The 16,176-nt window shown below is 41.0% G+C and overlaps 1 protein-coding gene across 6 annotated transcripts in view; it reads right to left on the bottom strand.

Annotated features, from left to right (window-relative positions):
• PI4KA (phosphatidylinositol 4-kinase alpha) overlaps nt 1-16,176 on the bottom strand; it is a 95,297-nt gene that overhangs the window by 78,756 nt on the left and 365 nt on the right. For 5 of the 6 annotated variants that reach the window (XM_007054925.4, XM_027817302.3, XM_037878718.2 and 2 more), the window contains exons 2-8: nt 8,558-8,674; nt 6,388-6,481; nt 4,631-4,719; nt 4,014-4,086; nt 3,353-3,612; nt 2,560-2,626; nt 284-432 (exon numbers count right to left, since the gene is read on the bottom strand). In XM_007054925.4, coding sequence (XP_007054987.2) covers nt 284-432; nt 2,560-2,626; nt 3,353-3,612; nt 4,014-4,086; nt 4,631-4,719; nt 6,388-6,481; nt 8,558-8,674 — 849 coding nt within the window. Of the gene's footprint in view, nt 1-283; nt 433-2,559; nt 2,627-3,352; nt 3,613-4,013; nt 4,087-4,630; nt 4,720-6,387; nt 6,482-8,557; nt 8,675-15,782; nt 15,891-16,176 lie in introns of those variants that run through there. The other variant, XM_043529769.1, reaches the window with a different exon arrangement.

The following is a 16,176-nucleotide window of genomic DNA, read 5'->3' as shown; positions in this document are numbered from 1 at the left end:
CCTGATGTTAATAATAGCATAGAAAAAATATCCTTCCATTTATATGTTAAGGTAAACACAGCATGCACACAACCTATATATATATATATATATATATATACACACATACACACACACCCACCCACCCACCCCTTATATTGCCTAATTACACAAGGCATCTCCTCTTACACACCTGAAAGGGGCTCACCCTGCAGCTTACACAAAATACCCTCAACTGCTGTGTCTAACATGAGCATATAAAACCCAGACCTTAATGTCATCTTTAAAGCAGCTCATACTGTACCATGAGCAGCAGCTGGCGGAGCATTTCCAGTGGAATATCAAATTCCTTGTTACTAATACCATTAAAGAGAGGAGAAACTGAGAAGCTAGAGCTGATTGTAGAGAAGTAATAATCAGGGTCCAATGCACTCCCATCAGGTAGGTAGGACCCTGCAGACAAGAACAGACGAGAACACTATAACATTAGGTAATTCAAAATGTTTATTGTGTTCTTTGTTAAATATGAAGGAAGACTCTGGGGCAAAACTATGAAAAGAGAAGATATTTTGATCTTAACTTTCAATACGGTAACGATCTATCCCTGATAAACCATGAAGGGCTTAATCCAGTTCCCACAGAAGCTGAATCAATCTATAATCTAATGTAAACTAGAACTACAGATTCAGCCATTTAATACATACAAGGTTAGAGAAGAAATTCTGTTAAAAATATTTGCATTCATTTTGTAAATAGCATTTGGTAGGACTTTTGCTCAACTTCTGTAATATGTTTACCTCAAAAAACCCTGTGTGCACATGATTTTGCATGGAAATGTAAAAATACTGGTTAACAAATCTTGCAAAACTACACAAGTTTAAAGTCATACTACACCTTCCATCTTAAATAGAAACCAAGATACTGTTACAATTTGAAGGTACAAGAGACATTAATATATAGTTTTATTACTAGAGTACACTGTTCATCAAGAAGCCAGGTATGAACTTTTGGCACTCCATTCCCTTTCTGGCATCACAATCTTGCTTTTTGTAACCCCTCAGCTGTGTGAGTTAATGCAGTGTTTTTCTTGTGATTAACAGACTCTCAAAATGTACTGATGAACTTTAAAAAAAAAAAAAAAAAAAAAAAAAGTATTTTTTTTCCAACTCCTGTGTCTTGGATAGAACAACAAAGGCCATCAATTCTCTTGCACCAGAAAGTAAGACTACCACAAACCCGGGTCGGTAAAAACATAATATACAGGTGTGTAATTGTCCAGGTGCATTATGGGGAATAATGCAAGGTTTATCTGCCTTTAAAGCATTTGATAGAAGCTAGTGGTGAAAGCAAAATACCTAAGTAGAGGCACTATTGACCTGTTCCAGTATTATAGTTCCTATGGTTCAGAAAGAGAGCCCCTAAGAAGTTCCAGATACATATGGCCTAATCCATAGTATACCCCATTTATCTACATTTTTCATTAACGGCAGAAGAGTTCTCTATCTCTCCCTTTCCTATTATTTTTTTAATCCAAATGAGAATGCCTGAGCTGAAGAGGGGTAGGTGGGTATGACGGGTTATACAGGCTGACCTAAGACAGGAAGGAATTAAATGAACTGCCCCATGACCAGGTAATTAGGCCAGCCTTCCTCTGAAACCCCTGTCCAATCTATTGATCCTGAAGGGAGGGTCCTCCAGAAATTATTAATAGGAAGGACAGATAAGAAATAAAAGGGAGGAGACAAACCTAAGCCACAGTTGCCCAGGAGAGGGAGAACACCATTCAGTCAAAGGCTGGGAAGAACCCAAGCAATAAGGCCCCCAAAAGGGCTAAACAAAGCCAAAAGACAATGAAAGATCCAATAAGTACAGAGCTCACTCTCCTCCCATTTCATCAAGGGTACCAATTTATTTTTTCAGCCCAGCAAGTGGCCCACTGAAAGGTGACAGGCTCATCTCATTCGCAGCTGGAATTCTACCATTTGATTTTAGAATCCATAGCAATGAGTACATACATAGTCAGTATAGCCTTTTAAAATCTCCCTTTTGTGAGTTTTACCTTTGACTTTTCCATGACAAAGTAAGACTTCCTATAACCTACACATACCAAATTTACTTCAAGTAAGGTACGTTACTTTGGGCTTATGCAACCTGCCATCAAACAGGATTCAAGATTCCAATCCTCAGTCTGCCATTTTAGCTGTACAATATAAAACATTTGTTATGTAAAGTTATGCTGCCTAATCTTCTAAACTATGTTTTGCCCCAGTGCGATTAAGCTCTCTAGGACTAGGCATAGACTACTTAGCAGTCAGAAAATAACGTCTCTCTTGGAAGCTAGACAAAAAAACATTGTTGTTGGAAACCACTGTTGCTGGAAATAAAGATTATCCAACAACTTGTTAATGCAAAAATGTATCAGAACTCTACCACTTACATGCCAAAGAATTACTACCAGCAACCTTGAAGGCAAAGAAAATGCATGGAGGTTTGGGTTCCCTAGCCTTCCTATTGGTAAAGAGTGACAAAAAACACACTGCTCCTTGGCAAAATAGTAAAGACTGGAAGCTTCAGCTTTACCTTCAAAGTAATGAATGGCAGATCCTCCAGGGGAGCTGGGAGGGGGAATTCCACGTTCAGGACTGACCTGAAACACAAGGCAATAGTTGTATTTTATCATTAAAGGCTGGTGAAGCCTTGAGAACTTTAAGATGATGTGGACTCAAATATATTTTCTCTTTTAAAAAATGCATATCATCATTAATATATCCAGAAAGGTGCTGATGAGTCCCCAATGCCTACTGAAGTCAATGGGAGTTTTGAGTGTTCAGTAACTCTCAGAATCAGGCTTGAGTCAGGCCACAACTTCAAACAAAGGGGCACGGATGAAGAAGGGAATGAGTGTCCTGGTTAAGGGAATGCAGGAGTTATCAGGATTCCTGGGGTCTATGCCCAACTCTGTTAAGGCTTCATTCTGTGATTCTGCGCAGGTCATCTGAAGTCTGATTTTCCAAAGGGGGTGCACACTTAGAGGGCATTGTTGGTGCTCATCACCTCTGAAAACTCAAACTGTTAACTTCTCTAACTTTCCCATCTGCTAAACAGGTATGCCTTATTATACCTGCTACACAGGGATAGCGTGAGGCTTAATGATTGCAAGTTCTTTGAGATCTTCCAAGTGAAAACTATTAATATGGAGGTAACTAGCTTAACTGTCATCAATTATTCTGTGGTTCAGGGAGAAAGCTTTGAATCTGTTCAAGTATAACATTGAATGACTGTCAGTGGACATAAGTTTGAGCATCTCTTAATTCCACCAAAGAACAGAAAAGGGCTTAAGTGCTGTCTTCATTTTAAAGGTGGCCACACAAACCTGTGAGATGCTGGACACACTGCTGGTCTTTCTCTTTAAGGATCCTTCTTGACAGACAGTGAGAAGAGAGCTGGGAAGAATTGATCTAAAATCATTAAAAGAACGTCTGCGAATTCCTTCAAGTTCTTCTGGGACTTTCTGGGAATGTGGAGGAGCTTTAGGGAAAAGCTTTGAGAGGAGAGACTCTTCTGAATTGCTGTAGCGACCAAATGCTCGTGAAATTCCAATCAGACACGGCACTGCATATTTGCACAAGTATTCTGGAAAACAAAATTAGGCCATATCTCTTTCTTACTGCAGTATGCTACTAGCAGTTTTTGACTTCCAGTTGCCAGCTTTGCTACAAGCTCACTAAAAGCATTACAGCACAATATACTTCACAAAGCCAGACTTGCATTATTAGGGGAAGAATAGCTAATTTATGTCATATATGTAAGTATGTTTTTCCAGCTTAGCTCAAAATTTACCGGTCAGCATACAAACAAAAGTCAGAATACTCTCACCAATTATGGCATTCTGTCATCAATTACAGACCCAATGGTGAATGCTAGTTATATAATACACTTTTTAAACAGAATTGTGGCGAAGGTTAGAGAGTAAGTGAAGTTCAGATGAAGCTACAATAAAGATGAAACACCAATTTAAAGAACTGTCCTAATACCTTTCTCCTGGTTTTGTGGGGACTGGCACATTCCCAGCAGGAACTGCATCACTTGCAGAATTGCCTCTAAAACCTAAAACAACCAAGACAGACATACAAAAACATTCTTCAGTGAACACTTTAAAGCTAGCACATGCCAGATCATTACATTACGTCAAATGAAACTTGCGAATATTAATTTTGAACTTCACATATTTTAAATTGAATGGGTTTTTGATACTGTATGAAACAAAGATATATTTCTCTCTAATTCATTTAACTGAAGAAGCCTCCTTAGCTAAAGTAATATCCTAAATAAACTCATAAGTATTAGCATTTTGAGAAAGCAATATCTCCAACTCTGGTATCAAACACATTAATTTTAAGTCACTTGACTTTGTTATGGGCAATGTTTTTGGGCTCAAACCTCAAAAGACACGTGTGAGTAACTTTTGAGCACAACAGGACTATTCACAGAAGTAAAGTTATTCAACTGCAGTGTTTATGTGATCGCATTCTTTGTGAAGAAAAGCTGCCATGGTATTCTTTATTTTAAACCCTTTTTTCACCTTTTTGAGATAGTTATTTAAGCAGCAGAGATCTAAGAGTGCACATCAAAATATTTCAGTTAACTCTACCTGTTCTCTAAGAGTGGCATCCCTATAGGCAACATCTGACAACAAAGTCACCAAGCAGAAGCTGAAGTTTTCTGCAACTGGAAGCATGCCTACAGAAGTGGGGAGGGAAAGGGTGGAGAGAGGAGAGACAACATTACAATAGTACTTGGGTCAGCCATTTGAAAATAAGAAGTAGTATTTTATTATTGTCACAAGAAATCATAAGGCATCCTTTCAGCAATGCCCCATGGCACAGCTAAATCAAGCAAGTCAGCGGCTGAGTAACTGACATATACACAAAGATTTAAATCATACCCTTGAGCCAGTAATTAGCGAAAAACAAGAGAAATATGTTGCTTTAGAGGGAATAATACATGTTTCTTGTTTCATATATAAGTCATGGCAGAAGACAAAGACTGAAAAGAAAGTAGTCATTTGGCATTAACATTCACACAATAAACAAATTCAAGTGTTGAAAAAAAGCGAGAAAGAAAGCAAGAAAGGCATACTGATTCCAAGTCTGAGAACTAATGAAAGATGCAATAAAGAAAAACAAGCAAGCACAACAGAAGCGGACAGATTTGCTAATATGGAATAGTCATTGTTGCAACAACCTATAAAGCTAGTGTAGCTGTTTCAGAAAAAACAGTGTCTTCCCAACATGCAGGAGAAACCCTATTGTTTAATAATCATAAGGCTGAAGGATCAGGCCCTAGGAGAAGACTGACATACGCTGCAAGGCAGGATATGTTGACAAGTAACAACTTAACTGCCACATTATACCCTGACAGGTTATCCACTGGTGCCAATAATAGACTGGAGTGCAGACAAGACAATAGCATCATTTGAATCTCTTGGACAAAAAAAGCCAACGGTGTTTGAGTAAATGCGCCTTTCAGGTGGCAAAGATTTTAATAAATGACTCCGACCAATCCTTGCTGAAACTAAGCTTGAATCTGAAAAGAACCTGCGTAACTCATTCTAAGAGGATTTAAACAGAGAAGGCTGGACATTCTCAGCAGGAGAGGAAAGTACAAAAACCAGCTGACGTCAGAAAATTGCAAACTATGAAGTTCAGAGTTGTTCCCTGGTACGAAAGTGAGATTCGAGAGGAGAGCCAAATGCCCTAAGAAAAACATATCAGACAGGTGGGGTTAGTCTTTCCTGAAGAAGGGAAAAACAGGAGTTTCCAGTCTCTATAGCCGTGCTGTGAAAAGGGAAAATCCTAAATATGTCAAGCATAATTTAATAAAAATAAACAAACGAACAACAGCATGCACTCTAATTTGGAGCTTTTCAGGATTTCAAAATACTTTTACAAACATTAGCAAACTAAACCTTACATACCCCTACATGGTAGAGAAGTACTCTCTCTACCATTTTAAAGATAGGTACATTAAGACTCCAAGAAGTTTAGTGTTTTACCCAAGATTGAACAACAAACCAGTGGCAAAGCTGGGAATAGCCCCCAAGAATCTTGACCATCACTCTCCACTCTAGTCATTATACTGTCTCCTAACAACTTAGCCCTGAAGATGTGACTGACTGGTATTGAATTATTTGGAAAGCAGCTAAGCTGACATCAGGAAAGGTGTGAGCTATTCAACTTCCTTTCTGGCCTCTCAAGAAGAATCAATTTTACTGCTGTATCTTTCCAATAGAGGCAGTTATGTCAACAGCTAAAAACACAAGGGGGCTAATCACATCCTTTCGTCCTCAGCCCAGAACTTAATTCTATTTCCCAAGCACATACTCTGAAGAGTAAAACTTAAAACCACCTCTGCCTTTTCGTGCAGTGCTTTCTTCTATCCACTGTACTTTGGGAAGACCCCTCAGAAGCCGGAGAAGATAAGGGACCACACTATCTTTGTGCTGAAAGAGAAAACATTTGTTTGAAATGGAGGATAAAAATTGAGTAACAGTTTCAATATACTTGAGTCATGCAGAGGAAGGGTATAGTGACTATATATAGAACTCAAGTCATCTAATGATTACTTACAGGCTTCCTAAATATCGCATAACTGATTTAATACAGATAAGGTAAATCATGTAACTAGTTCAATGCTATAAATAAAATTGTTCCATCCTACCAATTGCTAAATGAGACAGGACACTGTTGGTCTATCATGCAATTTGGAGATGATTATATGTCTTGATATTTTGTCTCTAGTATGTTGATTTGAGTCTAACAAGAAGCAGAAAATCATTTTGCTAGATTGCTAAAACAGAGTGTAAGCTTTCGTGAGCTACAGCTCACTTCATCGGATGCAGTGAGCTGTAGCTCACGAAAACTTATGCTCAAATAAATTGGTTAGTCTCTAAGGTGCCACTAGTCCTCCTTTTCTTTTTGTGAATACAGATTAACACGGCTGTTACTCTAAAACCTAAAACAGAGTAGAAATTCCCAAATTCTAATGCCAGCCATGCCTCTGTCGCACTCCATAGCCTTGAGCAAATCACTTAACCTCTCAGTACAGGCGCTCAGTTTCCTAATGTATAAATTGGGGACAGTGCTAACTTCCCCCACAGGGGTGGATTAACACTTGTTCAATGCTTTGAATACATAAAGCATCATATAAATGCCAAGTTCCATTACAAGTGATGTGGTTTGCCCAGTTCTTGGTAATGAGTTCACATCACAAAATTAAAACAGCAAAGCTGTTAATAATATTGCATTCATCTAGATCGGGGTGGGCAAACCTTTTGGCCTGAGGGCCACATTGGGGTTCTGAAACTGTCTGGAGGGCCAGGTAGGGAAGGCTGTGCATCCCCAAACAGCCTGGCCCTCTACCCCTATCTGCCCCCTCCCACTTACCACCCCCTGACTGCCCCCCTCAGAACCCCTAACCACCCAAACCCCTCCCCACTCCTTGTCCCCTGACCGCCCCCTCCCAGGACTCCTTGTCCCCTCCCGCAAATGCCCCCCTGGAACCCCACTCCTTATCCAACCCCCCCTGCTCCCTGTCCCCTGACTGCCCAGACCCCTATCCACACTCCCGCCCCCTGACAGGCCCCCCGGGACTCCCACGCCTATCCAACCGCCCCCTGTCCCCTGACTGCCCCCCAGGACCTCCTGCCCCTTATCCAACCCCCCCGTTCCCCACCCCCTTACCATGCCGCTCAGAGCACCAGGACTGGTAGCCGTGCTGCCCAGCCAGAGCCAGCCATGCTGCAGCGCAGTCAAGAGCACCGGAGCAGGCCGGCAGCTCTCGCAACTGCGCAGCCCGGCAGGAGCTCGCAGTCCCGCCACCCAGAGCACTGGCGTCACGGCAACCTGAGGCTGTGGGGGAGGAGCCACAGCAGGGGAGGGGCCAGGAGCTTAAGGGCCGGGCAGGACAGTCCCGCGGGCCGTAGATTGCCCACCTCTGATCTAGATCAACTGGGAGGCTGAAACAAAAGTGTCTTATGGCCTGATCCAAAACCCACAGAAGCCAATTAAAAGATTCACATTGAGTTCAATGGATTTTGGATCAGGCACTTACGGCATCACATCTCCCTCCTTCTAGAGATGATACCACCTTTAGGGCATGCTGAAGCCTTCGCATCAGCTCATGGAAACATCATGGCTGCCTGTCCCAGAGAGGCCAGATGTTTAAGATGAATGTTCGTGAAGAACATAAACAGCACTATGTGTATAGGTTTTCATCCTAATCCCTCCCATGCATAAAAAGGAAATTATGGGCCTGATTGTCAGATGTAGGTATATGTTTAAACATAATGTGTGTGAAAATTTAAGCAAGCAATTACACATTACATTTTTGTGCAAACCCTTCTAAATGTCAGGTCCCGTAGGCCTAGATAGAGGCTACATTCACTTTCATACTTTGCCATGTCTTATTTCAAGCAAGAAACATCCATACCTAACATTTCATTCACCAACCAACCCCATTTAAAGATTTATTCAAAAGTACTTCAGCTGAAGAAAATTAAAATGAGGGAAAGTTGTACCTGAAGGTCAGACTCAATGAGAAAAATTCCCAAAGCAATCACAGCATCTCTGCGGCGCTCATCTAGCTGGAAAATCCCATGGAAATCCACAGGGCACATACATAGCAGCTTCTGCACCTGCAGAAAGAAAAAAAAAATGGAATGTTAAAACATCGCATTGAGGAAAGCATAATGCACACATTAAAACTATGACTGCCAATACCCACAAGCGATCCTATGGCTATGTCTACACTTTGAACTAGCTCACGTACACAGTCTCGCACTAGTTCCATGGGAAAGCATAGCTGCAGTAGTATGGGCAGCAACAGCAAAGGCCTGGCTGAGCTGTGCAAAGTACAAACCCACCTGAAACTGCCTCCATTGCCACTGCCCATGGGGCTACCGCTCTTTATATGTCGGCTAGCTCTCATTGAATTACTTTGAGTATGTGTACACAAGCACAGGAATGACCCCTCTCATCTGTAATGCAGACCTAGCCTAAGAAAACCAAATTAAAAGCCCTGGCTTTTCATTCTTAGAAATCAGAGATGGAAGAGACCTAAAAGGTCATTGTGCCATTCCCCTGCCAAAGCAGGATTCTTCCATACAGTACATTCTCTAGTCTTTTAAACATACCGGGCCATGGGGCTTCCACAATTTCCTCTGGGTAGCCCCCAGTGCCATCGCTAATGTTTTTCAGAGCAGAACACTGAGTTTACTGCATCATGTCAATTCAAAGAGTCAATTCCACACCAAATGTCCTTTATTATTCAGCCTTTTAATGAAAATAACCAGGTTCCAGTGGAAGGGAAGAATGATGTTTAGTAAGGAAGGAAAGAATGGATGTCTACTGTCCACTTTTATACTTAGGGTAAATTAACAATTTTCTTCTACAATTGTATAGTCTTTAGGTCTCCAAGAAGTCTTTCTGGAAATGTTGAAACTTTGCATAAACATCACACAGTATATGACAGGGCCCAATCCTGCATTCCTTGTGCACTGAAAACTCCCTTCCACTGAATTCACTGGGTTTCTGGATGTGCAATAAATGCACAATAGGGCTATATATCACTATATTTGCTCATCTCCCTTGAATACAGAAACCTTTTCTTAACCATGGGTGTAAGTAGATGTTGTCATTGCGACAGAGATGCTTTCTTCATACACAGTATTGCCAAAGCAAGCTGTATTGCCTAGCTGGGTGGGACGGATTGTTCAAATCCTTGTAACCATGTAACAGAATAAGTTGCTAGACCTAAGTATTATTCTACCATTACCTTGCCTACTACTGTAGTATCTGCTTCCATATCTACTGAATATGCAATCACAGAATATATCAAATCTCGCAGATGTCTGCTTTACGTACTGAAAGGAGACATTATTTAAAAGGAGAAACATGTAAAGACAAGTCATCAAAATGGCCTGACTTTCAAAGGTGTTGAGCATCCACAGATCCCACTGATGCTATTGAAAAGGGGTGCTCAGAACCTTTGTCTGTCAGGTCACTTCTTATTTAAATGCCTAACTTTAGGCAGTCAGGTTGAAAAAATGTTGACCAAGTCTTTTAATATCCGAAAAGGAGTATTTTCTATTGTAAGATCAGAAAGGAAAAAACAGTTATTTTTATTATGAACTATTATATAAGAGTTCTCAATATGTCTTACTGGATAAGTGTCATTTCATTTGCAATTCAGATTTTCAAAGCACTGTGTTTCATGGTTCTCTCATCCAAACTTCTCTAACACTGAACAGGTTCACAAACAATATGCATTAATTTATAATACAGAAACATAAAAGCAGCATCCCCCAAGGATCTTTTGCTGTTCAACATATTGATAAAAAAATCTGAAAAAGGGGGGGAACAGTGAGGTGGCAAATTTGCAGACAAGCTAAAATTACTCAAGATTGCAGTCCACTTTGGATTTAGCTAAGACTTACAAAGGGATCTCACAAAACTGGATGACTGGGTGACAAAATAGCAAATGAAATTCAGTGTTGATAAGTGCAAAGTAATGCACACTGGAAAACATAATCCCAACTATACATGTAAAATGATGGGGTCTAAATTAGCTGTTATCAAACCAGAAAGATCTTGGAGTCATCGTCGATAGTTGTCTGGTAACATCTGCTCAATGTGCAGTGACCACCAAAAACGCTTTCTCCACACCACTCAGGTGTTATGGTTAAGGTTGAGCATTGCTTACTGTTAAAATATTTTATCATATCCACACAAATGACATTGTTTTGACTGATGTCATTAAAAGAACACCATAGGTTATTATGTGAAATTAAAAAAATCCAGTTTGTTATTTTTATGCTCTTTGTTTACTTTTTGCATTTCCCACAATTTAAGGACAACAGAAAATAAATCAGTTTCACTCTTCTTTCCTCCCCCCACTGAATTTCACTTTCAGATTCTTTAGTTGTTATAGTTCTGGTCTCAAGCACTTCGGGAAAATATTTATTTTTATTTTGGGTCAAAATTGAAGGTGACATTGTCAGGTAAGCACCATTTGTGTGTTTGGTGCTGTAAAGAAAACGGGGGGCGGGGGGGGGGCTTGAAATTTACTCCACTGGGCTTACAGTCTAAGAGTGTCCCTGCCAACAGTTAACATCAGGCATATTGCTTCATATTCTGAGTAGTTTACGTAAATGAGAAGTAAGCATTCACATTAGTAAACTCTGTGCCTGGTAGTTTCAGTGTGTTTGGTCCTCTGCACAGAACTATATTGCATGCTGGGGCTTCCGATTTATCATAAGACTTCACAGTCATTGATGGGGTATTCACAGTATGCCAACATTTTTATGGCTGACTTAGAACAACGCTTCCTCAGCTCTCGTCCCCTAATGCCCCTACTGTACTTGCGCTACATTGATGACATCTTCATCATCTGGACCCATGGAAAAGAAACCCTTGAGGAATTCCACCAGGATTTCAACAATTTCCATCCCACCATCAACCTCAGCCTGGTCCAGTCCACACAAGAGATCCACTTCCTGGACACTATGGTGCTAATAAGCGATGGTCACATAACACGGAAACCTACTGACGGCTATGCCTACCTACATGCCTTCAGCTTTCATCCAGACCACACCACATGGTCCATTGTCTACAGCCAAGCTCTACGATACAACCGCATTTGCTCCAACCTCTCAGACAGAGACAAACACCTACAAGATCTCTATCAAGCGTTCTTACAACTACAATGCCCACCTGCTGAAGTGAAGAAACAGACTGACAGAGCCAGAAGGGTACCCAGAAGTCACCTACTACAGGACAGGCCCAACAAAGAAAATAACAGAATGCCACTAGCCATCACCTTCAGCCCCCAACTAAAACCTCTCCAACGCATCATCAAGGATCTACAACCTAACCCGAAAGATGACCCATCACTCTCACAGATCTTGGGAGACAGGCCAGTCCTTGCTTACAGACAGCCCCCCAACCTGAAGCAAATACTCACCACAACCACACACCACACAACAAAAACACTAACCCAGGAACCTATCCTTGCAACAAAGCCCGTTGCCAACTGTGTCCACATATGTGTTCAGGGGACAACATCACAGGGCCTAATCACATCAGCCACACTATCAGAGGCTCATTCACCTGCACATCTACCAATGTGATATATGCCATCATGTGCCAGCAATGCCCCTCTGCCATGTACATTGGTCAAACTGGACAGTCTCTACGTAAAAGAATAAATAGACACAAATCAGACGTCAAGAATTATAACATTCAAAACCAGTCGGAGAACACTTCAATCTCTTTGGTCACTCGACTACAGACCTAAAAGCAGCAATTCTTCAACAAAAAAACTTCAAAAACAGACTCCAACGAGAGACTGCTGAATTGGAATTAATTTGCAAACTGGACACAATTAACTTAGGCTTGAATAAAGACTGGGAGTGGATGTGTCATTACACAAAGTAAAACTATTTCCCCATGTTTATTTCCCCCCATCCCACTGTTCCTCACGCGTTCTTGTCAACTGCTGGTAACGGTCCACCTTGATTATCACTACAAAAGGTTCCGCGCGCGCTCCCTCCCCAGTGTGTATGGTAACACCCATTGTTTCATGTTCTCTGTGTATATAAAATCTCCCCACTGTATTTTCCACTGCATGCATCCAATGAAGTAAGCTGTAGCTCACGAAAGCTTATTCTCTAATAAATTTGTTAGTCTCTAAGGTGCCACAAGTACTCCTTTTCTTTTTGCGGATGCAGACTAACACGGCTGCTACTCTGAAGCCAGGCATAAATGTAAAATTTTGTTATATTAACGAAGTGCCTGCATTTTAAATTGTTTTTTTGAAAGAAGTTATGCATTGTATCTTATGACTGCCACCTGTTGTTCATTGTAACATACAAACGGCCATACTGGGTCAGGCTAATGGTCCATCTAGCCCAGTATCCAGTCTTCCGACCGTGGCGAATGCCACTTTCTTCAGAGGGAATGAACAGAACATGGCAATTCTCCAGTGATCCATCCCCTGTCATCCACAAACTGATCTAATTCTGGGAACCTTAACCATCACAATACTGCCAGTGATCCTACAAACACAGCCTTTTCTCCTAATTACATTATTCGTAGCGTACTCACAGTTAATCTTCTGCATCACATAAAATTGTTCAAATAGTAAAAAAATAAATTTAGTTATTTTCTTTTATTTTTAATAATCTCGGTAGTTTTTAACAACACAAGAAATGTATTCACCGATAAATAATCTGACAGTATCCCTTAAAATCAAATAATAACCCTAACTCAGGTTCCCATAAAATACTTTAAATACCGGTGAATCTGTAATGAGAGGACTTTATTTTTAGTGGATTACCACATCAGAGATAGACATCTTGGTGGTCCATCAAACAAAATTAATTCTAAAAATGTACAAGTATTGGCTAGGGACAAGTCAGATACTGTTTACATTAATGCAGAATTTTCATTTTGGAAAATTCAACTACCCATTAATTTATTTTAGTTTAGCTTTATGTGCAGTAATAATCTAGTAAATTATAACTTCTCATTTTATCATTGTTATGTACTACAAAAGAAAAAGAGCTCTGACGAGCTAACTGTTCTTTGTGAGCATTAAACACCCGCGTTAAGGACCTAACATTCACATATGTAGGCTTTGCTCTCATAGGCTTGCTTTCACTAAACATTTTTAAACTGACTGCTAATTAACTCAAGGTAAGAAGCCTAACACAGACATACCCAGAGGCCTAAAGGCCTAGACCAAACTGATGATCTGCAGGTACCATGTCCTACCCAGCACCCTTGGGAGATGTCCTATGTGTAGTCCAACTATGCTAAAACCTGCTGTAACAGCACACTTGCCATCAACCTAGCCTTACACATTCCTACCTCCATTACATATCAGTACCATGCATTAAACAAAGAGTAAAAAGAAAAGGAGTACTTGTGGCACCTTAGAGGCTAACAAATTTATTTGCATCCAATGAAGTGAGCTGTAGCTCACGAAAGGGTTATGCTCAAATAAATTTGTTAGTCTCTAAGGTGCCACAAGACCTCCTTTTCTTTTTGCGGATACAGATTCATAGATACTAAGGTCAGAAGCGACCATTATGATCATCTAGTCCAAACACCTGCTCAACGCAGGCCACAGAATCTCACCCACCCACTCCTGCGAAAAACCTCTCACCTATGTCTGAGCGACTGAAGTCCTCATATTGTGGTTTAAAGACTTCAAGGAGCAGAGAATCCTCCAGCAAGTGACCCATGCCCCATGTTACAGAGGAAGGCGAAAAACCTCCAGGGCCTCTTTCAGTCTCCCCTGGAGGAAAATTCCTTCCCGACCCCAAATATGGTGATCAGCTAAACCCTGAGCATATGGGCAAGATTCACCAGCCAGATACCCAGGAAAGAATGTTCTGTAGTAACTCAGATCCCACCCCATCTAACATCCCATCACAGGCCATTAGGCCTATTTACCATGAATATTTAAAGATCAATTAATTACCAAAATCATGTTATCCCATCATACCATCTCCTCCATAAACTTATCGAGTTTAATCTTGAAGCCAGATAGATCTTTTACCCCCACTGCTTCCCTTGGAAGGCTATTCCAAAACTTCACTCCTCTGATGGTTAGAAACCTTCATCTAATTTCAAGTCTGAACTTCCCAATGATCAGTTTATATCCATTTGTTCTTGTGTCCACATTGGTACTGAGCTTAAATAATTCCTCTTCCTCTCCGGTATTTACCCCTCGGATATGTTTATAGAGAGCAATCATATCTCCCCTCAACCTTCTTTTAGTTAGGCTAAACAAGCCAAGCTCCGTGAGTCTCCTTTCATAAGACAAGTTTTCCATTCCTCGGATCATCCTAGTAGCCCTTCTTTGTACCTGTTCCAGTTTGAATTCATCCTTCTTAAACATGGGAGATGAGAACTGCACACAGTATTCCAGATGAGGTCTCACCAGTGCCTTGTATAACGGTACTAAACCTCCTTATCTCTATTGGAAATACCTCGCCTGATGCATCCCAAGACCGCATTAGCTTTTTTCACAGCCACATCACATTGGAGGCTCATAGTCACCTATGATCAACCAATACTCCAAGGTCCTTCTCCTCCTCCATTACTTCTAATTGATGCGTCCCCAGTTTATGACTAAAATTCTTGTTATTAATCCATAAATGCATAACTTTACACTTCTCACTATTAAATTGCATCCTATTACTATTACTCCAGTTTACAAAGTCATCCAGATCCTCCTGTATGATATCCCGGTCCTTCTCTAAATTGGCAATAACTCCCAGCTTTGTATCATCCGCAAACTTTATTAGCACACTCCCACTTTTTGTGCTGAGGTCAGTAATAAAAAGATTAAATAAGATTGGTCCCAAAACTGATCCTTGAGAAACTCCACTGGTAACCTCCTTCCAGCCTGACAGTTCACCTTTCAATATGACCCATTGTAGTCTCTCCCCTTTAACCAATTCCTTATCCACCTTTCAATTTCCATATTGATCCCCATCTTTTCCAATTTAACTAATAATTCCCCATATGGCACGGTATCAAACGCCTTACTGAAATCTAGGTAAATTAGATCCACTGCGTTTCCTAACATGGCTGCTACTCTGAAACCTAAACAAAGAGCGTTGCTTTAACTTGACATGACACAGGGGAAAAGAACTTGATTCTTATACATACCATAAAAACAGACCTAATTATTGTTATACTAATTCCCCCTAAAAAACTAGGTTCCTTAGGTACCTGGGGAAAACTTTCTCTCAGCAGGTTGTTAGGACAAGTGTTCTTCAAAAACAAAACCACCGGGATATTTTTAAAATCTTCTTGAACATTCATCAACGTTCATAACCTGAAACCAATGTCAGTCAAGCTCTTAGCTTGGTTTCCCTACTGGTGAGCCACACAAACATCACGCATAGATCCAGCGTCCACACACATAAACCTTGACACTCCGCCTTCGCGACACACGGGCTCCACCCCCAGGCATGACACACCCGCTGCCTCACACGTCCCCCACACGTAAGACACCCCCAGGCATGAAACACCTACCACCGGGCGCGCACCGCGCTCCACGCAGGACACGGGCCCCCCACAAGGGGCACACGCTACCCCACAGGCATGACGTACATCTCACATA

The sequence above is a fragment of the Chelonia mydas genome, chromosome 15, assembly GCF_015237465.2.
Source record: "Chelonia mydas isolate rCheMyd1 chromosome 15, rCheMyd1.pri.v2, whole genome shotgun sequence".
Classification (NCBI taxonomy): Eukaryota; Metazoa; Chordata; order Testudines; family Cheloniidae; genus Chelonia; species Chelonia mydas.
This window is presented reverse-complemented; position numbering and strand designations above follow the sequence as displayed.